The sequence below is a fragment of the Gossypium hirsutum genome, chromosome D03, assembly GCF_007990345.1.
Source record: "Gossypium hirsutum isolate 1008001.06 chromosome D03, Gossypium_hirsutum_v2.1, whole genome shotgun sequence".
In the NCBI taxonomy this organism is placed as follows: domain Eukaryota; kingdom Viridiplantae; phylum Streptophyta; class Magnoliopsida; order Malvales; family Malvaceae; genus Gossypium; species Gossypium hirsutum.
In genome coordinates this window covers 33,415,597-33,439,428 of record NC_053439.1, presented here as the reverse complement: position 1 = coordinate 33,439,428, position 23,832 = coordinate 33,415,597, and the positions used below count along the sequence as shown (strand labels likewise).

General features: G+C 30.6%; 1 protein-coding gene and 1 long non-coding RNA gene across 2 annotated transcripts; both read left to right on the top strand.

Annotated features, from left to right (window-relative positions):
• The first annotated feature begins 5,069 nt into the window (after positions 1-5,069).
• LOC107950746 (uncharacterized) lies at positions 5,070-7,707 on the top strand. The gene is made up of 2 exons (XM_016885699.2): positions 5,070-5,929; positions 6,799-7,707. The coding sequence occupies exons 1-2, from the start codon at positions 5,266-5,268 to the stop codon at positions 7,314-7,316; spliced, it is 1,182 nt and encodes a 393-aa protein (XP_016741188.2). The 5' UTR covers positions 5,070-5,265; the 3' UTR covers positions 7,317-7,707.
• Positions 7,708-9,511: 1,804 nt separating this feature from the next.
• On the top strand, positions 9,512-11,018 carry LOC107950942 (uncharacterized). The gene is made up of 2 exons (XR_001698275.2): positions 9,512-10,636; positions 10,723-11,018. It is a non-coding gene; the product is annotated as an uncharacterized lncRNA (long non-coding RNA).
• Positions 11,019-23,832: the final 12,814 nt, after the last annotated feature.

The following is a 23,832-nucleotide window of genomic DNA, read 5'->3' as shown; positions in this document are numbered from 1 at the left end:
TTGGTGGATAATGAAGCACTTAAAGCTCATTATGGTGGTTGTTTAAATGGTGATTTTTCATATGACTAAAGACTTTTCAAATTGGGCAGTTTCAAAGCTTTAAAAAAGAACATTAAGGAGGTTGTTAATAGATTAAAAGGAGAATCTTCAAGTGATCAGTTTTTGGAGTCTTTATCCTTCATTATGACACCATTATAAGAGGATGTTACACAAGCTTTATGATTTGGTTTCACGGGAGCTGAAGGGACATCAACTAAGCACATCATTAAGGAATAGAGTCATGTATTTTCATCCACACCAGAATCAAATGAAGAGACATGACCATTAGCTTTCTTACATGAGTTACAAACAAAATTAAATCTTGTAATAACCTTATAGTCATAATAGTGCCTATAAATAGTTTGTAAGAGGACATTGTTTTGGTTAGACTATGATGAATGAATTTGCACATTGTGAGAATTTTTCTCTTGAGTTCTTTAGAACACACAATCTGAACTTATAAAGGCTCTGTGCTTTGTGGCATTCTTCTTCATTTCTTATACCTTCAGTTCTTGTTTTTTTTTCCATAAACAACGGGTCGATGTTTGTTCGATTCTAATTCTTGTTTCAATTGTTTGTCGTATAAAAAACAGGTCACGTTCTTTAACGCTGGTTCTTTTCTCGTACAAGCCTTTGTTTTCGAGATTCTTATTTTTATTTCTTTAGCAACAAGTACCTTTTTGGAAATGGTTTGGCACTCAAGTGACTTATAATTCTAAACCGATTACGAGCTCACATCAATAACACCAAACCCTTGAACATTGAACCTCGAACCCCAACCCCTTAAACCCTGAACCTAAACATTGAACTTCAAAATCAAAATCCGAACTCGAACCCTGAACCTTAAATCTCGAATCCAAACCCTAAACCAAAAGGGTTCGGGGTTCAGTATTTGAGTTCAAGATTCTGAGTTCGGGGTTTATGGTAAAATAATTACCACAATTATATATCAATAACATGGAAAAAATTGAACAAAAAATACTATTTTTTAAATTGGTTGCACGAAAATAAAAAAAAACTTATGGGGGGAAAACAAAATGATTAAAATTTGTTAAAGAAGTAAAGATGTTTGTTTATAATTTAAAAAATTAATTATTTAAAGTAATTTAATTAAAATTAAATTAAGTTGGAGAAGACATTAGATATAAATGAGTGTATAATAATATTTTGTTATCTTTAAAATTTAATGACGTGACACTATTTTATTGGTGCCTAAAAATTATAATTTTTTAGGATGATCCTAATATAATTTATTCCCTTTTAATATTTACACTTTTATTCAATTTCACACATATTCTCTTATTTGGAAGTTGAAACAATTTGACATAATATTATTTTATTTTATATGTCACTCTAATAGATAATTTAAATTTTTGAAAATTTTAAAAAGAATTCCAAAATTTATGAAAAAAATCTTCAAATTAAAAAGAAACATAAAATGAGAGATTATAGGGTCATTTTCCAATAATGACAATGCCATTTTCAAACATGATAAAAACAAGAAAAAAAGATAATAATGAAAAATATATTTACAGAAATTATAACCGAATATATTAGCAAATCAATAAACCTTTTTAAAAAAATATATAAATTAATACACTGTTTTTTAAGTATTACTTTATGGCCTAATATTTAATATATATAGGTAATATTATTATTTTTTATTCCACAATTAACTTTAAAAAATTAGCATTTGTCATTATAAAAAATATTTTTTATACTCTATAAGACACTTTATTAATCCCTAATTCTATTTGTAGAGTTTAAAACTTCACTGACAATGTACTAATTAATTTCTTTTACTTTATTAATCATTGCATCTCAATGACATTTTTATAGATTTTATAAAACTACATATCCCTTTAGAATGTGTTTAAAAATTAATAATAACATAAAAAAAAGTAAAATTTTGAGGATAATTATTTTATTCACTACTAGTGGAATAAAAAAACTCGACAAGAGATCTAAAATGATGGCAGATATTTTTTTAATTAATTAATTATTATTTTATTATACCCTAAAAGCAAATGACATTAACTCACACTCGCTTGTGGAGTTTTTTACTCCATTGACAATGTATAGGATAATTATCTAAATTTTATTTTTTTTAAGTTGAAAAAATAAAATTTCCCGAGGATTTGATCTCTAATGCAATAGACAAACCAAGGTAAAATTACTATGAAGGTCCTGTACTAAGAGTCAGATTGTATTTTATCCCTTCTACTTACAAAATGAGTAAATTAATCATTGTACATTAGATCAAAGAACAATTTGGTCCTTTTTTTTATTAAAAATTTCATCCATTTCTGCCATTAAAAATTTGTCTCTATACATCAATATGAGGTACACGTGTCACTATCTAGTTATTTAAACAACCACGCCATTTTTTAACAATATAAATAGATAAAATTTTGGATAAACTATACAAATGGTCACCCAACTATGCTTGTGTTCCTGTTCTGGTCACTCAACTTTAAAAAAAATTCAATTTAGGCACTAATGTTTGAACTTGTTCCTATTTTGGTTACCCGCCATTGAATTGATAACGAAAAGCTTTTTTTAATTGGTATAATAACACATTTAGTCCTCAATATTACATATTCTATCAATTTGATCTTAATTCTAAATAATTCAATAAATTTAACCCTTCATATTTATAAATTTTATCAATTTGATCCTCAAACTTCCTAACCAAAACTTTCAACTTTTAAAATAGAGGCATTCCACATCTATTAATTTTTTTATTTATGGTTGAAATTATCTAAATCGGTACATATCCCTTTTTGTTTATATTTTTAAGAAGTTGGTGTTAGAAATTAACTAAACACCATTAAAAATAATAGAAAATACAAATATTAAAATATAATATATATAATAAATTTATATAAATAGTTAAATACTTTTGAAAAATAATTTTTGACTTTGACTAGCATAATTTTAGTTTTAAATTAATTTGGTAAATGATTTGACACTAAATCATATTACTATTAGTGATACGTGTTGCTTATTGTGGATTTAAAAATTAAAAATAAATAGAACACATAATAATCTTATAATCAATTTATAACATTAAATAAAGTTATTATCAATGTCATAAAAGAAAATTCAATTAATTCTTTCACATTTTTTTCTTATGAAACATTAAATATTCATAATTTTTTCTTATACAATTATTCACTGAACAATTGAAATTTTCAAAGTTATATTTTTTTAACTCTGGATTTAATTTTCAATTTCACAGATCAACTTCGAGGATTATTTCTATGTACCTTAAAGACCTGGCAGTTTTCGTAATAGAAGAGACATTTGGCGATAAGCCTATGCTTGCTTGGAAAGATCATCATAAATGATTAAGGTGTGTCGTTCACGATACATAAAATATTCAGCCAAAGCAGCTCCTGTATAAGGAGCGAGGTATTGTAATGTAGCTGGGGAATCTGCCGTTTCAGCTACCACAATGGTGTACTCCATCGCTCCCCTTTCTTGGAAAGTGGTCACTACCTGAGCCACAGAAGATGCTTTTTGACTAATAGCTACATAAACACATATTACATTTTGTCCTTGCTGTTTGAGAATCGCATCCGTAAAAATGAGTAATAACCCCCAGTAGAGACTGGTACGATTCAATTCAACATTTTGTTTGTTCGAGTTTGATTGTGTCATAGCTCTATAATTAATTCAAATTAGGTTTATCGTTGGAAGAACTACATTGCTGATATTGACCCCAAAAAAGAAACGATAGGTACAGCTAGTCCGTGAACAACCAACTATTGCACTATAAAAATTGGATAGGTTCGATCTATGGTCATTGGGTCCTCCTAAAAAGATCTACTAAATTCATTGAGTTGTTCCAAAGAATCAAAACAGCCAATTATTAATGGAATTCCTTGTCGGCTCTCTGTAAAATACTCGTTTGGACGAAGGCTTCCAAACACATCATAAGCTAAACCTGTGCTGACGAATAACCAACCCACGATGAATAGGGAAGGTATAGAAATATCATACTGTTAACAATAAGAGTAAATGTAAAGTGGTTTTTTTAAAGGTTTTTCTATTTTCTTTAGCTAAAATTGTATCGGTTAAAGGGTTAAAAAAATTATCTTTAGAAGAAAACTAATGCAAAAAGAGAAAAAAAGAGAAAAAAAAATTCAGGATAAACTCATTGGTATCAAGAATTGGCTTGGAAAACGGCTTGTTAGTACTTAGTGGAGAGAAGGCTTTTATTTATTTATTTATTTAATCTTTTTGGGTTTTGTGATTTTATAGATGTGGAATGCCTTTGTTTTAAAATATAAAAACTTTGGATAGGAAGTTTGAGGATCAAATTGATAGAATTTGTAAATGTGAAGGGTTAAATTTATTAAATTATTTAGAATTAGGATCAAATTGATAGAATATGTAAGTATTGAGTACTAAATGCATCATTATACCAATTGAAAAAAAATCTTTTTGTTATCAATTTACAGCATGTGATAAAAACAATAACGAATTAAAACGTCAATGCTTAAATTCAAAATTTTTAAAGTTAGGTGACCAAAACAAGAATACATGCATAGTTGAGTAACTATTTGTGTAGTTTACCCTAAATTTTTTAACACGAAAGATTAATTTAAATTTAATGTATAAAGATTAATTTACCCAGATAACATCATACATTTTCATATTCAGGTAACCCATTTAAAACTAGATAATAGATATAACACCTATTCTTTGTCCAGTAGTGAAAATAATTATACTATGGCAATATGCATGGATCAATCCAATTTGTGCACATCATTTTCGTCTCTTCTTTCACATTTTTTTCTTAATTTAAAGAGTTTTTATTTTAATAATTATTGGAAATTATGATTTTTAATTTTAATTAATTATTGATATATCATATAAAACAAAATAGTGCGAAAGATTAAGACCAATTTACTTAAAATAAAAGAATAGAGACCCAATCAAATAAAAGTGTAAAAGAATGGAGGGCTAAAGTTCGTATTATGCCAAAATAAGTATTTAACAGCTAGCGTAATAAAGGGACTTCTATGTAAGTTTTACCCAGAAAACTTGTAGTGCGCCATATTTGGTTTCCAGTATGGGCTAAGTACAACCTACCCAAGTATTTAGCCTCAGTAGGGCACCAAAAAAAGGACAAATTCCTGAAAGTCTTTTCCCTTTCTGCTTCTTCTTCACGACGCTTTGTATCCCTTTTTCTTTGTTTTGTTTTCAATTTCACAAATAATGGCTATTAAGAATGAAATTATTACTTCGACAGATTTGGGTGACAACGAAATTGGGAATATCAGTACTTGGAGCATTCCCAAAATGATTTCTCTTGTAAAATCCACTTTTCGTTCCAACGATTTCGCCATGGTAGAAAGGGAATTATTGGCGAGAGAGCAGAAATCAAAGCTGGAAATCGAGTCACTGAAACAGGCAAAGGATTCATTTTCCTACAAATTCGAAGAAGAGAGGTTGGAAAAAATGGGTTTTGCGGATGATCTGAGGAAATGCAAGAAAGAATGGGAGGATATGAGGGGTGAGGTTTCGAAGTTGCGGGAAGAAAATATGGTTTTGAGGGAAAGAGGAAAGTCTGCTGAGGAAAGGTGTAATAGATTGTCGGAGGAAGTGAAGGGCATGTATGAGAAACAACACGAAATTATAAATTTGAGAAGCAAGAATTGCGAGCTTGAAAATGAGAAAGCCAAAGCTGAATCTGAGTTGGAAATACTGAGGAAGAGATTCGAGGAGTTGGATAAGAGGGTTTTGTGTTTAGAGACTGGTTTTAATACTCTACAAGATGAAGATGATTCCAAGAGCAACAATAGGAATGGGGGAGAAATTGGGGTTTCCGAAAATGGGGGGCTAAAACCAATTGAAGCTAACGGTTATTCACCAAATGCTGGTAAAAATTCAACATTCTTGAACCTTTTTTTTTATTTTGTTTTCGTGTTTATATTGTTGTTTGGTTGGTTAAATTCATGCTGGAGTTGCTATTTAAGATTGCTATGCATATGAAGATTTCAGTATCATTTCAGGTTATGGATTGATGGTGATATTTTTTAGGGTCGGATCCTCAACAAGTCCCAGGGCTTTTTTTTTTTTTTTTGTTTAGGGTTGGATTCTCAAAAGGTCTAGTATTCTGTCTCGGGGTTCTATGCTCCGTTTTAGCCTCGAGCTTTTGCCCTGTCCATGAACGGGGCATGGAGACGCCACATGCTGGTGCCAAGAGTCACAAACAGTGCCTGAACAGGCGAACCAGGAGAAACTTGAGAGTTTTATGGTGGGGTTTGAATTCATTCCCTATAGCATATTGGCATTTATGGGTAAGATGAGTACCACTGGGACAAAACTTTGGGGTTAAAATGGAATATAGGTGCTCCAAGAATATAATACCGGACTTGTTGAGGGTCCAACCGTCAATAATGCTCTGTATCAAATAATAAATACTGATACTTGTATAGCAGGATAAGCAATTTGCTCTAAAGGTTAGGTTCTATTGCAGGAAATTCCAAACATTTAACCTTTTTTTTACGTACCAATGTGTACTTCATTCACCATGCTTCATGAGAAAATTAGTTCTGCATGTATAGATCATAGAATGTATATACAACTAGCTGGAGTTTGATTCGGGTGTCAAAAAATCGAAATACATATTCTAAGTGCTTATGCTAAATGTATATCTATGACTTACCTGTTGTGGCACTTGTAAAGTGTTTTCCCCCTTTAATATCTGTCGGTTTAACTTATTCTTCCTGAAATTTTGCATGCCAGGGAGTGGGAGACCTCCATCTCAAAACGTTGTTGAGATTGTTGATATCGATAGTGATGATGATTGTGCACCAGTACAAAATCCGAGTGTGGAAACTGTGACTCCAACTCTCAAAAGAAAACAAACTTCAACTACAGATGTAGGTGATGGTGAAAATGGTGATAACGATGCATTATCCGAGAAGTTAAAGATGAGGAAACGTCAAGAGCCTGTTTGCAGGCCTAATGATTGTCCACTTAATCATTGCTCAACGACAACAATTGTTTCTGATTTCAATGAGGTTAACAGAGGTTCTGCCACACCAAGGGAAGATGTTACGGATTCAGTACAGCCTGAACATCGAACGGAGTCTGAGCATAAGTCTGGGGATCTTATCAACGGCTTTCCTTTGGCTGGGCTTTGTTTCTCCGAGGAAAGTTCTGTTTCCTCTGATACCGACTCTGATGATGACAGTGATGGATTTATTTCCATCAACCATTCTCAGCTTGCACCAGAGGTTCAGAAGGAAAACAAAAATTAGCCACTGGAAATGGATGGCTACTTTCTGTTTTTAGATATGAGAACCTAACAAGAAGTTTGTCACATTGTGCCAATTGACAATTTATCTCCGGTGCACACAGGTATTGCTACAGAAGCTATTCCAATATCTCCTCTGCCTTTTCTTCTTTATGTTCATTTTAGTAAAGGTGATGATGAGATAGTTTCGCTTGATAGCTTGAATATGGGTTCTCATTGAAACTAGTTACATGCATAAGAACCATTATAAAGAAAGAAAGAAAGAGAGATGTAGAGTGGAGTAGAGGTTGATTCTTGATTTTTTCTAACATTAAGTTTGATGATTCATGTCTAGATTTGAACCTTTGTACTCTTCTTTATGATAACATGACATAATATTTCCTTTTGGCATGAAATGTAACATCAAATCTGTTGTTTGCTTTCCTTAAACTTTTGCTGCTATAACTTGTCAATCCCATGCACATCAGCTCCAGGGATATTACTCTGGCAATGGCGGATACACAGTGTGGAAGATCTTGTTCATTATATCGAACTAGCTATTCAACACTGTTAGCAATTTTTTGAGATATGACCAAAGAAAGGATACTTTATTGTTATAATTGTGGCATGACCAAACCAATATTTGTTGTTTTAACACGAGCAACATTGTTGTTTACCTTTTGTTTCTGCTTTTATAAATATATGCGTGCCTTATCTTTCACATATATACATGCCTTACCTTTCTCATTTGTGATGACTTGAACAAGATATTGGACCTAAAACTAAAGTGTGGATAATAATGTGAGCAAGCTTATGTCACTTTGGATAATGATTTAATATGATTTGCATCATAAGTTACTCATATTTGGTATAGGTCAAAATCAAATATTTATTCATTACTTTTGCTTAATTCCATTTTTATCTTCTTTTTGGTTGGATGCGTCAAAGTTGCCATCATCCAAGGGTACAAGGTAGCTGCAATGGTTTCTACTGTAACATTGTTGAATGGTTTGTGATTTTAGATTGGATTCATGGTTTTTGGGTCTTGTCATTGTCTTCCAATCCCCTAAAAGAATATTTAAAGTAGGGGGAAAAAGAAGAGAAAGCATGCTTAAGAAACATTAATTAAAAAAAATAAAAGGGATAAATTTAAAATAAAAAAAACAAAGGTCGCTTTTTTTAAGGTGCTTAAAGTACAATTACAATTTATTAATAATTACATGTCAGGATCGACTATAACCAAAATCAATTCAATTTAAAGTATATAATGAATTGAAAATCAAAATATATTTGAAACTAGATTAAAATAAATTTGGACATAACTTTCACATTATGAAACTTGAACTCAGAATAATATAAGCAGAATGCACATATAGCATTTGTGCATGGTCTTAGCACATTAACTTTGCTAATACAACCAATACATATTTAGCAAAATATGATTAAATTTCAAATGCGCAAACCTCAAGAAAAGAAATTGATCTATCAACTTTTGAACGGTCTATCATTATTTAGTTTGGTTTTTAATTTTTTCATATTAACTTTTTATTTTCGTTTTTTAAATTTATTTTGACAAAATAAATTTTGTTTTACGTCTTTTAAATATTATTTGGTAAGTAGAATTTTTTTTTATAACTATTTCTAAAAAACAATTTGTCAAGAAAAAAATTATCAACAAATTTTTTATAATATTTTTATATAAAATTTCTAAGTTTTTTTACTTTTTAAATATAAAATATTTATTTTTACATCATAAAATAAAATAAATTATAAATTAAATAAAAATATCATTTGATTCAATTTGAGTAACCGAACGTTATATAAAAAAAAATTTTAAGGGCATAACAAAATTTATAAAGAATAAAAACTTATGGGAAGTGTATGTTAAAAAGTGCACAACAAAATTCCTCCCAATGGCTGCCTAGCCATGCCTTGGTATTTCCCAATTCCCATGCGTGGTACAGTATTATTGAGTACCGAAAAGAATTATGTTATTATGTGGGTAATTTTTCATATAAAATTTAGATAAATATTTGTGACATTTGAATTTAAAATATTATGATTTTAATAATTCAATTTTACCAGTTCAACTAAAAATATATATATTTACTTGATAAATTAATTATTTTAAAAAATTGTTATATAAATTTTCTATTTACATCGTATGTGTGCCATAATTTAGTTACTATAAATTGAGGGTGTGTTAGCTCACTTAAGTGGGCGGAGAGTTGAGAAAATGGATAAATTAGGAAGAAATAAGAAAGCAAGTGAGACTAAGTGGAGGTGAAGGCTTGAGGATGTAGTGGAGGGGAATACATCCCTCATTCATCATTCTTCAATGTATTTATAGGGGGGGAGATCTCGTGTCCAAAAATGCCACATCATGGACAAGTCCAAGACATGATGATTGTGCCATCAACCAAGTGGGAAGGCTGTTGCATGTGGGTTGCCATGGAGTGTGGTATTGTTTTGACATTCTCCTTTTTGATATAGCACAAATTTGTTACACTTAGTGATTCTATGGTGGTCTCCTCCTGGAGATAATGTGTTTCTATTAAAAGCGGATGACTTGGAGGACAAGATGCCTGTATGGTTGGTCACTATTGATACAAGATGGGGGACTGCCTAGGTGGTTTTCAGATGAGAAACTAACCAAGTTGTGCGACGCGGAGCGGATGCCATGTGTCTATGCCGGGTAGGGGTATAAGAAATCTACACTACTATTATTTAAGTATTTAATCGAGTTGATGTCACTCATTACTCGGATTCCAAACTCAATTATGAAATGACAAAAAAATCATAATCTTTAGAAAATAAGTAAGAAGATATTTTTTTTACATGGCGGGGTAACCGGACAGTAAGAAACCATCCGAAACATGTGATTCGGTTCCATCCCAGAAAATTATCTACACCTCTCTTTCATACCAGTTACGGTTTCCACCCCCACCCTTCACTTCATATAAATACCATCTCCTTCCTCTTCTCACCTTCATTTCACTATTATCATCATTATTTTCCCCAAACAAGCCCTTCCCCCACCAAAAAAAAAAAAAACACTCTCTAGTTTATTACCTCTCTCTCTGCGAGGCTCTTCTGAGCCATTGCATGAGATTGATTATCTTTAAACACAAAAAAATCTAAAGCTTTTATTCACACCGGCAGAGAGAGAGAGAGAAAGAGAGATCAAGCATTTTATATACAAATAGTTTTTAAAAGCGAAAGGAAGAATAATGGCAGTAGTTCCCATGGGTTGTTTAGTCGTTGTATTCGTTTCTATTGTTTGCTGTGCTATTATCACCTTGCCTTCTTCCATTCAAGCCCAGTCCTCTTCCCCAACAAGCGACGGTAACTTCTTTTTTATATATATATCAATTGCCTTTTTTTTTATGTTTGAATATTTAGTGACTTTTTTTAATGAAAAACAACAACAGGAGGGAATTCGATAGACCAAGGGATTGCATGCATGTTGATGGTGGTAGCATTGTTGCTCACTTACCTCATTCATGCTGCTGATTTCTGCTTTAGCTTTTGAGCTTCCAATTGGAAAAATAGGGTTTTGGACATGTGATGGGATGATGAAGCTGGCTTCTTTATTTTATTTTATTTTAGTTAAAGCTAAGGGTTTTTTTTTTGAGGGTTGATGTTTCTTTCTTCAATCTGATTTGAGGTCTAAATGATTTGTAAATAAGAGCATTATGTGATTTTAGTCGAAAATTATTTTGTTCGAGCTTGATAATCTCATTAGCTTGTCGATTTTTTTTTCAGTGTTATCAATATTCAATCTACGTTCATTTTTCTATATAAAATAAAGGTGGGGATGAGGAAATACAATTCAAATCCGTGTTAAATGGATGTTTGACAAAAGTTTTAACCATCGTTCTATATAAATCAAGATCAATCCAAATGATTTCCTAAATCAGATTAATTGTGAGTTAATTATCGAATAATATTTGAAGTATTATTTGTACATAAATTTTATGTACTATTAGAGAATAATAATGTAGCATCTTATTATTAAAAAATAAAAAATTATGGGAGATTTATAAATAAATATATTAATAAATTAATTTAAATATAATTAAATAATAATGAATAGTAACTATTATAACTAAATATTAATAAATTTCAAATTTAATGTTTATGATTTTGAGTTTAGAGTTTAAGATTTACTATTTAGGGTATTAGTATTTATTTATAATTAATTATTAGTTAATAATGTTTAAATAAAGTTATTTTTATTTTTATATTTCCTTTTCTAATTTTTATTTTATTCAATGATGAAAGTGAGAAAGAGCTGTCTCGACTTATGGCTTAACTATCTTAAAATTTCTCATTTTTTTTGTTTAAAAAGAAAACATTAAAGTAAAACAGAAACAACTTATCTGTTTTGTCTTGTCATAAAGTTGGGAGCCTCAACCACCACAATATCATAACTATAAAACAATAACTAACGACAACCAGAAATAATTGGAGATGAACAAAAGGCAGAAAGGGAAAGAAGAAAAGTGAGTAGTCAGAGAAAGAGGGAGAGAAGAAACTGAAAAGAAAATGGGAGAGGGGAACGTGAGAAAATTTTGGCCTCTTTAAAAAATAAAAATAATTAAAATAAATAAAAATAAATGAATAAGTAAGTATTTAGACTTTAAAAAAACAATCTAAATAAAAAAAATAGTCCCTCAAAACATACCTGAGAACTCAAACCCGGGACCCAAAGGTACACTAACACACAACCAACCACCAGACCAGCAGGCCCATTTTAACATAAAACACAACAACAAACCCAATTGTCCGATCTAGATGCTAACCCTACCTACAAATCTCAAAACTTCTAACCCCAAATTACGGGGTGTTACAAAATCAATTTTTAACAAGAGTAATAAATATAAATCAATAAATCAATCCTCTTTTGATTCATGTGAAATATAATTTTTTCCTCATTTACAATCTCAATATGAGATCCATTATAAATATATTTTAAAACCAATAGATTAACCATCACAATAAATTAATATATCAGCTCTTCGGGAGCTTTTGACTAATTTTGTACTACCCAATATTGGAATAATATTGGTTTATATTCTCTTTTGTGTTCACTTTGAGGAATGCAATAGATTTACTAGGATGAACTTATAAACGTCCCAAAAAATTCTTTATTTCATAATCACCATCGCAAACAAGCGTGGATTTCAAATCAAAATCTATCTATTCATGTTTGTTATGATTAGTTTCTGTTAGGGATCGACCCAATTAAGCAACAAGTAACAAAAATAGCGGAATAAATTGAGAAATTGAACACACAAATTTAACGTGGAAAAACTCCTCCAAAGAGGATAAAAAACCACGAGCAAAGATAATTTTACTATAATGGCAAAAGAATGAAGAGTACAAAAGATGGAGATAGAAACTAAACCCCAAAAACCCCGAAAATAAAGAACCCTCAAAACGTAAACACAAAATTCTCTAAAGTGTTATGAGTTCTAATCTCTAATGGTGTATTTACTAAGGTTGTAAAAGAGCCTATTTATAGGCTAAATTCATATGTCAAATAATAATAAAATAATCTAAACTAATCAGTGTTTGACTGAAATAAATAAATAGAATTTAACTAAAAGATTATCTCTTAAATTTGACTGAAAATAGGAGTCATACTTAACAAATCTCCACCTTGACTCATATTTCCACAACGCCATCTTTGCCAAAGCCTGCCACGAGCCTATCTTGAACTATGCATGGAATTAACTGAGTCGAATCTGTGCTTAGAAACTGGAAGATTTCTAGCCTTCAACTTGTACATTGCCAAATCAAAACTAACTCGGGTCTAATTTTCACGAACACAGTGCCGTAACTTTTCAAAACATGCATCCAAAAGAGAACCTCTCTTCAACGAAACGGTCATACATTTTTCCCTCCTATGACCAAGTTGCCTCTGCTCCAAACGAGTTGACTTCGACTCTGTAACGGACGAGGGACGTCCAATTTCACCGGTCACTGTAGAACCTTCCAGAATATAAAGACTGCCTGTTCTTTTACCTTTTAACAAAACAAGAGCTCCACGAGATACTTTAATGCCGCTTGACTCGATGTTGATTCTGCATCCTTTCAAGTCTAAAATACTCAAGGAGATAGGATTCTTTCGTAAATCAGGTACATACCTGACATCTGAGAGTGTCCTAATCGTCCCATTGTGTATCATAATTTTAACAGTACCAATACCAATTACCTTACTAGATGAATCATTTCCCATGCACAGAACTCCACCTTCAACCGAACTATATGTGGAGAACCATTCTCTATTGGGACACATATGGAAAGAACATCCCGAATCTAGGATCCACTCGGACGTGAGCTTGCAGTTATTGCTCGTTGACACTAACAAGAAATTATCACCGCTTTCATCGGCCAAATTAGCACCAGCTACATCTTCCTCGTTACTCTTAGCAGCTCTTTTATTTCACAATTTATAACAATCTGCTTTGACGTGACCTAACTTTTTACAATAGCGACACCTTTTGTCTCGTTTCTTTGATGCTACCAAAACGGAAGCTTGCCTATCTGCCTTGCTATCCAAATGAAGCTCATTGTCGAGTTTGTCTCTACTCAACAAATGACCCTTCACATCTTCGAACGAGATTTTGTCTCTGCCATAAATCAAGGTCTCTCTGAAAGACTTGTATGAAGGGGGTAAAAAGCACAATAATAGCATAGCTTGATCTTCATTATCAATATGAACCTCAACGTTCTTTAAATCATTTAAAAGAGTAATGAATTGACTGATGTGATCTCTAAGAAGCTCACATTCGTTCATGCAAAACGTAAATAGACGTTATTTTAACGCTAAACGGTTAGCCAAAGACTTAGTCGCATAAAGAGTTTCTAACCTTTTCCACAAGGCGGATGAGGCCTTCTCCATCAATACCTCCTGCAATACCGTATTCGCGAGGCACAACTGGATTGCAGACAAGGCCTTTTCATCAAGCTCTTCCCATTCTGTTTTATTTAGATTCTCAGGCTTTTTCCAGGTAACAACCTTTTTCAAACCGGATTGAACTAGAATTGCCATCATTCAAACTTGCCACAGATTGAAATTTGTCTCACCATCGAAATTCTCAATTTCAAACCTTGTTGTTGCCATATCTGAATAGGCTGATCTATGAAAATTGAACTAGCCCTGATACCACTTGTTAGGGATTGACCCGATTAAGCAACAAGTAACAAAAATAGCAGAATAAATTGAGAAATTGAACACACAAATTTAACGTGGAAAAACTCCTCCAAAGAGGATAAAAAACCACGGGCAAAGATAATTTTACTATAATGGCAAAAGAATGAAGAGTACAAAAGATAGAGATAGAAACTAAACCCTGAAAAACCCGAAAATAAAGAACCCTCAAAACGTAAACACAAAATTCTCTAAATGTGTTATGAGTTCTAATCTCTAATGGGTGTATTTACTAAGGTTGTAAAAGAGCCTATTTATAGGCTAAATTCATATGTCAAATAATAATAAAATAATCTAAACTAATCAGTGTTTGACTGAAATAAATAAATAGAGTTTAACTAAAAGATTATTTCTTAAATTTGACTGAAAATAGGAGTCATACTTAACAGTTTCCAATTATAATAAACATGATATAATAAATAAATCATAGTAAAATATACCTACGATACTTTAACATCATCATTGTCACCTTGGCTATTATCACGAGCACTATTACAAGTACTAAAATAACTATGCTTTCATAAGAACATACAACATATAACTTATAGAATATTATGATGCTCTAATAAATTATTCATACTTTATAATTCAATCTAAAATGTATAATCCAATCATTCATCAATAATAATAAAAAATTCTCTTTAAAGGGGACCAATATCACAAAGACTTATATTTTGCGTCGACAATTAATATATATTTAAACAATCATTTAGAAAAATATTATAAAGTTTTATTAGTAAACCTTATGAACTTATCGATATTTAATAATATAACTTAATAATTTGATCAGACTTAAAACAAATAATAATAATAATCATACCGTAAAAAAAATGAAGCTCCTTACCAATTTAAATTGTGCTCTATAAATCCAAAATCCATGCTGAGATCAAATTTTTTTCACCATCCAAAGATACAGGTTGCAGTGTCCATCTTGGTGTTGAGCCTCTTATTGTATATTCAAACCTTCCATTCGGAGTAATACTCTTTTACCAACTTTAGTAAGAAGTAAAACAAGTTAATTAAAATAATCTCAAATTAATTTAACTTAATTGAAAATTAATCTAGATATAAAATACTAAATAGATAAAATCTTCTTGCAAAGAGTTGCAAACACTAGTAGGCGAAAGGCAGCGAATAATGGAGAATCAAGGAAGTAAGCGCTCAATTTGAATAGCAACCAGAACAATAAATAGCCATTTGAAGAAGCAAAAGAGCCAACGAAATAGAAAAATAAGAGTAATTTTAGTTGTCGGAGGCTAAATTTTGGTATTATGGATGAGGTTGAAAAATAAGAAATACAATAAAAAATTTACATTTATTTGAATTCGAATTATGATACCAAATTTAATATATGAAAAATTATTGAAAAAATGAATATTTTTTACGATTATATGGATTTGAATCAATGTAGATTCATTTAAGTTAAAAACCCTTATTTCCATCATTTCCACTTTTACAAAATATTGATGAAAATAACTTTTTTTTATTATTTTTTTAACTTTTCACTTTTTTTATGTAAAAAAAATCAATTTAAAAATTTTCAACTAAGTTGATTTTCTTTAATGTTTTAAAATTTTTAAGAAAATGAAAACAAAAATAGCATCTATTTTTTAAAACCAACTTCATTTTTACTAAGTCATTGGTTTAAAGTATACTTGTTCATGGCTGGGCCAAAAGATTCGCTTAAAAAGTGGGAGAGTCTGGAAAAAATATAGGCAAAAAAAATGAGTTTGGGCAAAAAAAGAAAAAAAAACTATTGTTTTGTTACTATTTTGCTGTTATTTTCTTATTGTTTTCTCATTATTTTTTTGTCATTTCACTATTATGTTATTATTATTCAGATATTGTATAACTCTTGTTTAATTGTAAATTTTGCTACTATTTTAGAGGAATTTTCTTGTTAAATTGCACCTATCTTAGTGTTATTTAAGTAAAAAGACTTTTAATTTATTTTCAATTTGTTGGGAAATATTTGTTTTAATGTTTTTAGTATTTTTGATACATTATATTTTTAAATTTTTTATATAAAAAAATATTAATACGGGCGGGCCGAACCCGAGTTTTAGCATTTTTATTCGGACTGAGCTTGGGCAAAATTTTAGGCCAATTTTTTGGGCCGGGTGTAACAGCCCGTTTTTCAGTAGTGTTAGAAACAGTGATTTCAAAATCACAATTCTGACGAGTGATTCCGTAAATATAATTAATTAATATTTACGAGACAAATCTAGTAATATAGTGAATTTTGATTTGATAAATTTTTTTAATTTGACAGATAATTAAATTACAAGTGGTTTGTCCCTAAAGTAGTTTTGAAAAATGAGGTATCAAGACCTTATTTCTATAAACCAATCCCGTAAATATTTAATAAAAGAGGATTGAAGTTGGTTCGAAAAATTTTGTTAATTAAATAGTTAATTAAGAAAAAATGATTAAATTGTAAAAGACGTAAAATTTAATCGCTATTGATTTATATTAGTTAAAATGCATAATTAATGTTTGTTTAAGGATTAAAGTGGCAATTTACCACCATTTGAATGTGGGTGGACGGTCATTGCTTGTTATTTGTTAAATTATATGTTATTTTAATGTTAAATTAAATTTAATAATTAAGTTAAAATATAAGTAAATAAAAACAAAAGGGTAAAAGCCTTTATCAGCCTCTTTTCTCCCTTTCTCCACCGTTTCTCCGTTGGATAGAAAACCAAACTTTCGGTCAAGCTTGATCTTCAAATTAGTAAGCAATTTTAATATATATATATTGTAATTTTTATGTTTTTGAAATCATTACAACTAGGTCTAATTAATTCGTATCTTCGATTTCAAAACTGTTAAAGATTGTAAAACTTGTCATTGATGAATCTTAGATGTTTTTTTTTATAAAGAATGGTAGATTTGGAAGCTATGAATTGTTTTAAGGACTACTTTATAAAGTGATTTTTGTTAATTTTGAACTTAAGGACTAAATTGTTAATATCTTAAAATTGATATGTAATTTCTAAATTTTTTTATAATAGATGGCTGTAATTGAATGTATTTGAAATTGATTTAAAGTTTGATGTTCAAATTTGGAAGTTATGATAAGTTTGATTTTTGGAAGTAAATTGAATAAAATGTAAAAGTTTAGGGAAATTGTGTAAAATAAAATTAAAAGATTAAAAACATGAATTTGAGTAGTATTATGATATTTTATATTGATATTTTGAATCTTAAATATTATTTAGATCAAGTTATTGACTTAGGCGAAAAAGAAAAATTAATGAATAGTCCTTGATATCTAAACTGCTACAGTTTTGTTAGGTAAGTTCATACTACTTTCTAAGTTTATAATTTGATATTAAATGGTGTTAAGCTTATGGAAATAAATTGGATTTCTGAAATATTTCTAATGGAATGAGTAAAAGTATCATATACAATGTTTTTGAAAGATTTTCGTTTATGACCGAGTTCCAGCATTTGTTGCGAACTCGGATATACATGTGACACAAATTTAGTCTAGACTGGTAATTTATTGTCATTTTAAAGGTTTAGCCTGGACTGGTAACCTTCATGTATACATAGCCCTAAGCAGGCTATATTTCCTTTGTGTTGTCATTGGTTTAGCCCGAACAGGTAACATGACATATATATCTCTCTACCAGATTAACTCATATGAGTTTTAACTGTTTTCTGGACTTGTATATTGAATTCTTTTACAAAGTTCCATTGGAAAACTACCGAATATAAAGTGTTAAATGGTTTTATAATATTAACATAATTTGAATTATGAGTAATTGTATTTATTGATTACTGACTTGAAGTTGTTGATTTATGTTGTGATAAGGTTTTTACTTGAATGGTTCTATGCAATTAGCAATTAAATGTGCATGGTAAGTTAGTGAAGTGAAATGTATGAACCTACTAAGTATGTCTTATACTTATTTTTGTTATTATTTTCTGTAGATTTTGAATATGTGAAGTGTGTCGATCGGATCATCGGAGCTCACACCTAGCATCATCTAACATAAGTAGTTTTTGAAGTCTTGAAATGTGGTTAATTGTGACATGCATATAGGATGCTCATTTTGCAAATGTTTAGGCATGTTTTAGTACTTTGGTTGTAAATATACTCTTGTGCAAAGTTAGTACATATATATAAGGCATGTTTAACATTTTAGTAATGTGTATTTGAGGTATGTTTAATGGTATTTATGGATGATTATTTGGTAACAAATTTGGTATGCTTATTGATAGTTAGATTGTTTGAATGGATGAGTTGAATTGATTGATAAATGTTGTTTTGTATGTGGTACCAATGATGGCATATTGGTTAGGCACTTAGGTTGAGATGTTTTAATATGTTTTAGGCTTGATTATATGTGTTTTGAAAGCATGTTTATGGCTGATTTGGTTTTGGCTTGGTACCTAAAGAATTGGTGTTGTTTTACATTGTTGTGGAAGCTATTTTAGGTGCACATGGCCTGGAACACAGGCTGTCACACAGTTGTATGCCACACACGGTCATACCACATGGCCATGTGTCATTTTGATTTTAACTTTAGGATTGTACATACGATCTTAGAGAGTTACACTGTAATGCCCTAAAAATATGAGTATTGATTTGTTAAATTATGTCAATAAAATTAGCATTTATTTTTATGGTTTGGGGCCTTTAGTGTGTGTTGAGGTCTTGAGATCGAGTCCTTGCATGAGGAAATTAAATTTATTTTTGATAGTTCTTAGTGAGCTTTTCAGATTGGTGGTGTTGGATTGGGTTTGAAACTCTTGGGAAAAGATGGTAAGTTAGCAGGATATGGTTGGTTAAAAGTCAGTTTATTTTAGAAGTGTAGTGGTTTAATAATAGTAAGAGGTTATTTTTTTATATAATTGATTTTATTATTTTCCCCAAAATATGTTTCCACTTTATCACGTTAGTTGCTCCATCTTTCCTATTTTCTTTATTTGTTTTTCACGTCGTTTCTCGTATCCTTTAATTGCAAATCTGTTCCTTTCTTTCTTGTTTGGTTTTTTTCAATTTTGTTTTTCTCCTTCATTCCTAGTGGGGTTAGTTCGTTTGCCTATTCTTTTTTTTTCTCCATTTTGGGCTGTTTTTATTTCTTGAGGCATTAGTTCATATTTCATTGACTGTAAAACTATGGGTAAGGTATTTATGTTCAATATTTTATGTGTTACTTGTAGTTGTGTTGGGCGTTGGGTTTACATTAAATCGGTATAGTGGGTATTGTTAATAATTCTGATGTGTTTTTATTAGGAGTAGTACAGGAGGTAGTAGGCGACCCTCCAGCGATTTAAGTATTGGGTGATTGTTGTTGCGTTCCTGGGTAAGTTAATATTGTGGTTTGGGGGCTGTTGCTTGCTGAAAATAGATTCAATTTGTGTTGAATTCTTACGAGTTGAGTTTGGTAAATTATTTCAATGGGTGTTTATTTGACGCGTTTAGGTTCTGAATTCTCGTGAGTGATTTCGCATCAAAATTGAACCAGTTGTGTAACGAGAAATCTAAAAATTAGTGAACAGTGAAAGCAAAAAATCTGCACAGTCGACGCCACACGGTCGTGTGACAGGCCATGTACTAGATCGTGTGTGACACACGGTCTAGGCTATTTAGGCCGTGTGGGCCACATGGGAGTGTGTAAGGCCGTGTGGGCCCGAAATTTTAAATTTTTCCCTAGGGTCGTACACATCGTTCTGATCGATCGTAGGCTTTCCGTGGGATTGTCATGTGATCAAATAGACTATAAAGTATGAAATTTGGTTATCTGTTAGTATAAATTATGATATTTGTTCATATATTTAGATGTTATGTGATAAGTAAACTCCATAATAGATTGTGAGTAACCTAAAAAATGCTATGTATGTTCTGAATCTGTTATGTTATGCATGTATACTGTAAACATGTCTGATTTCTGTTATATTCTATATTTGTATTTGGGGTGGTTTGCTATATGGAGGAAGTGTTTATGTAAATGGCGATAACTCACCTACTAAACTAGCAGCTCAGCTGCAAATATTCTGTAAAGTGTCATGCAGACACTAGATGGTATGTAGGGTTGGATGGGTGCTTCATACCCTATATGGTGTAGTAGGATGGTGGGGTTGATGTGTAGCGGATGGAGGATAGGATTATATGTTTGTATCTGTAGTGCTTTAAAATGTTCTGATTCTGTTATTTTAAATCAGTTTGTTTAAAATGTATGTTACACGCTTAGTTTCGAAAACTCACTTTTTGTTTGTATGTCACTTCCAGGTAATCCTCAGACTTAGGAGGGTCAGTGCGACGGGAGCTCAGGTTTAACAATGTTTACAAAAATTTAAATTTGTTTAAATCAGGTTTGAGAGTTTTGTAATTTTGGACACTTTGGACTATTTTGGTTTTTGAACTTTATTTCCGATTTCTGCATGATAATTGTTACTTTTGATCAAAAATATCGATTTCCCTGCAAAACAATCGATTCTTGAAACAACAAACTAGGTTTTCAAAAAATACAATGATCAAAGAATTTTTGCTAAAAAAGTATACAAATTTAGAAAAGTAAAAAAATAGCGCTTTCACTTAAACAACTAAGTAAGATATGTTTTCAAATAATCCGGGTTTTCAAGTAACAAAGAAGTTACGACAAATTCCAAAATATACAAATCAAGATTTTCAACCGTTTTACGTAACATCTCCAGATTAGGCCATAATGTCTAGGTTAGGTTTGGGGTGTTATACATACAACCTGGCGACACGGTCATGTGATTTTATTTTGAGTACTTACAAAGGTGGACACACGGGCTGAGACACAACTGTGTGACCCGTATTTTGAATTGTACATGGTTTGGCTAGATGGCCATGTTTCTAAGCCACACGGTTTGGGCTTTGTCACACGGCCTAGCCACGCGACCGTGTGACCCTTGTTCCCAAAATTTTCAAGTTTTTTTCCATATATTTCTATTTTGATTCAAATTAGTCCCTGATTGTTCCTAAACTATTTTTAGGGCATCGTAAGCTCGTTTTAAGGCCCGTAAATGTGTTTATGCTATGAATGAAATGTAGATTCGAATGTTTTTATTTAAATTAAAAAATGAATGGTCTAATGATGGAAATTATTTTGATATGTGTCGTAATACTCTGTAACTCTAATTCGGTGACAAAAAACATTTAAAGAAAAAACATTTTCATTGTTTAAAGAAAAAACATTTTCATTGGCCTAAAATCTTAGTTAACATCAATTCTAAGGTTCAAACTTAAATAACTCAATCTCCCTTCACTTGATAAAAAAACACAAATTTTAAAATAATTAAAATATTATTATAATGATGTTTTTATATTATAACTAGTATGTGTACTCCTATGATGTATGCATTCATCTTTGTATTTATTTGAATATGTTATATTAAACCACTTAATTTTTGTAAAAGATTTCCTTGTTTGAAAATAAAAGCAATTTCAAAATGAAAGAAACTGTGATTATAATTTTATATATAAGAATGTTTATTTTTTTAATGTAAACATGTTTTTTGTAAAATTAAATGGATTTGTTCTATTATGAATGATATAAATTATGAAAAATAGTATTTATTAAAAATTCAAATTCAATACAGACGTGGAATTAAAGTGATTCCATTGTTTAGAAGTAGGGGTGAGTATTTGATCGAGTCGAATCGAATTGGGTAAAAAAATTCAAGTTAGTCGAGTTGACGAATCCTATTTTAGCAATCTAACACAATTTGAATTTTTTTCGAATTGAATCGAATCGAGTCAAAAAATTTCGAGTCAAGTCGAGTCGAGTTAATGAATCTTATTATTTATACTCAATGTTGCATTTACATGAACCGATTATTTAACTAGTAGACGAAGTACAAGATTATTTAACTACATAAACAATATAATGGTTTTGCCTAACTTAATGAGTAAACATTTATCAAAACGATATGGTTTTGCCTTTTAACTTAATGGTTGACTTTTAACTTTAGAAAAGGTAAACGTAGTTTTGCCTTTTCTTATTAAGATTTTCGGATAACTCGAATTGTGTAATTCATATTCAAATTAAACCGAAAAACTTAATTTTTTATTTGAGTTGATCCGAATAACTTGATTAACTCAAATAACTCAAACTATTTAATTCAAAATTTGAATTTTTTATTGAGTTTTTCAAATTGAAACGAATTTTGCTCACCCTTATTGAGAAGTAATAAAGAAAATATGTATATAAGAACTACTAAGAAATATTCTCAATCTTCTTTTGTTTTGCTTATTGATTTCTATTGTAAAAATTCGGTCTAGAAACTGTCTTTGTTGCAAGTAAATTAAAATTTTCTAAAAAATAAGCAGTTATGTCATTTATTGCAATAAACCTTTTACGATATTCATACATGTGTTTTGGAATTCACGGTATAAGTAATTTCGCAACTTCCAACCAATACAACCTTCTTCGTTATTTTCGAAATTTTTCTTGTTTAGATTATGAGCTCTAATTCATGAATCAGTGTACATAATAAAAAATTTATTGATGTTCCAATGGGGAAAATCAATATTTTCCTATGGGCTAGAAATCGAAAGTAAACTTTCTCAAAGTTAGAATTTATTTGAAGAATAAATCTTGCTAAATTGTAACAGACTGTCGATGCTTAGTATCATATATTTTGACCAAGCTCATGGTCTCTATTTATAAAGAAAATCACTAGAGTCTTAGTCGCACAAGAATTAATAAAATCATATAATTATAATAGAAAATATGTAGTCATACTAGGACTACACATGGTGGGCGACACCACTCCCTATTGGGACTAGGGTTTGTCACCCATAATGTATTAGATGGGCTTGTTGGGTTCATCTCTTACTCATAGCAAGAAAATATATTCACTGCGGATTGTGATATTTGCGATCTATTTATCTAATTCATCATTTTCATTTATTCATTTCATCAATTTAAACGCAAAGCATACAAGGTTGTATAAAGCTAGTGAAGGAACCAATTGGACATATATAATAGGCCTCAAATAATTTGTAATTATGTTTCGAGTCTTCGTTTATAAATTACAACATTATTTAATCATGGAGTCATTCCACTAATATATCATGACTGAGCTCTCCCTATTATATAACATTAGGAAAGCAACTATCGAGTGTTCGTCTAATGACTTTGTCATAAGTGTGTTACCCTCATAAGATATTCTTAATCTTTATGGGTTAAATCTATTCACCCAACACGATCTTAATTTATCTCATAGTAACCATTACATCTTCCCTCATGAATAAGTCAATTACTAACAAATGACCCATGATTGTAATATCCCGTTTTTTAGTGGTAACAAAACAGTGGTTTCGAGACCACAATTCTGA

Coding starts and splice junctions, on each gene's coding strand:
- LOC107950746 (XM_016885699.2), top strand. CDS start 5,266: ATGGCTATTAAGAATGAAATTATTACTTCGACAGATTTGGGTGACAAC. Junction 5,930..6,798: donor CGGTTATTCACCAAATGCTG/GTAAAAATTCAA, acceptor TTTGCATGCCAG/GGAGTGGGAGACCTCCATCT.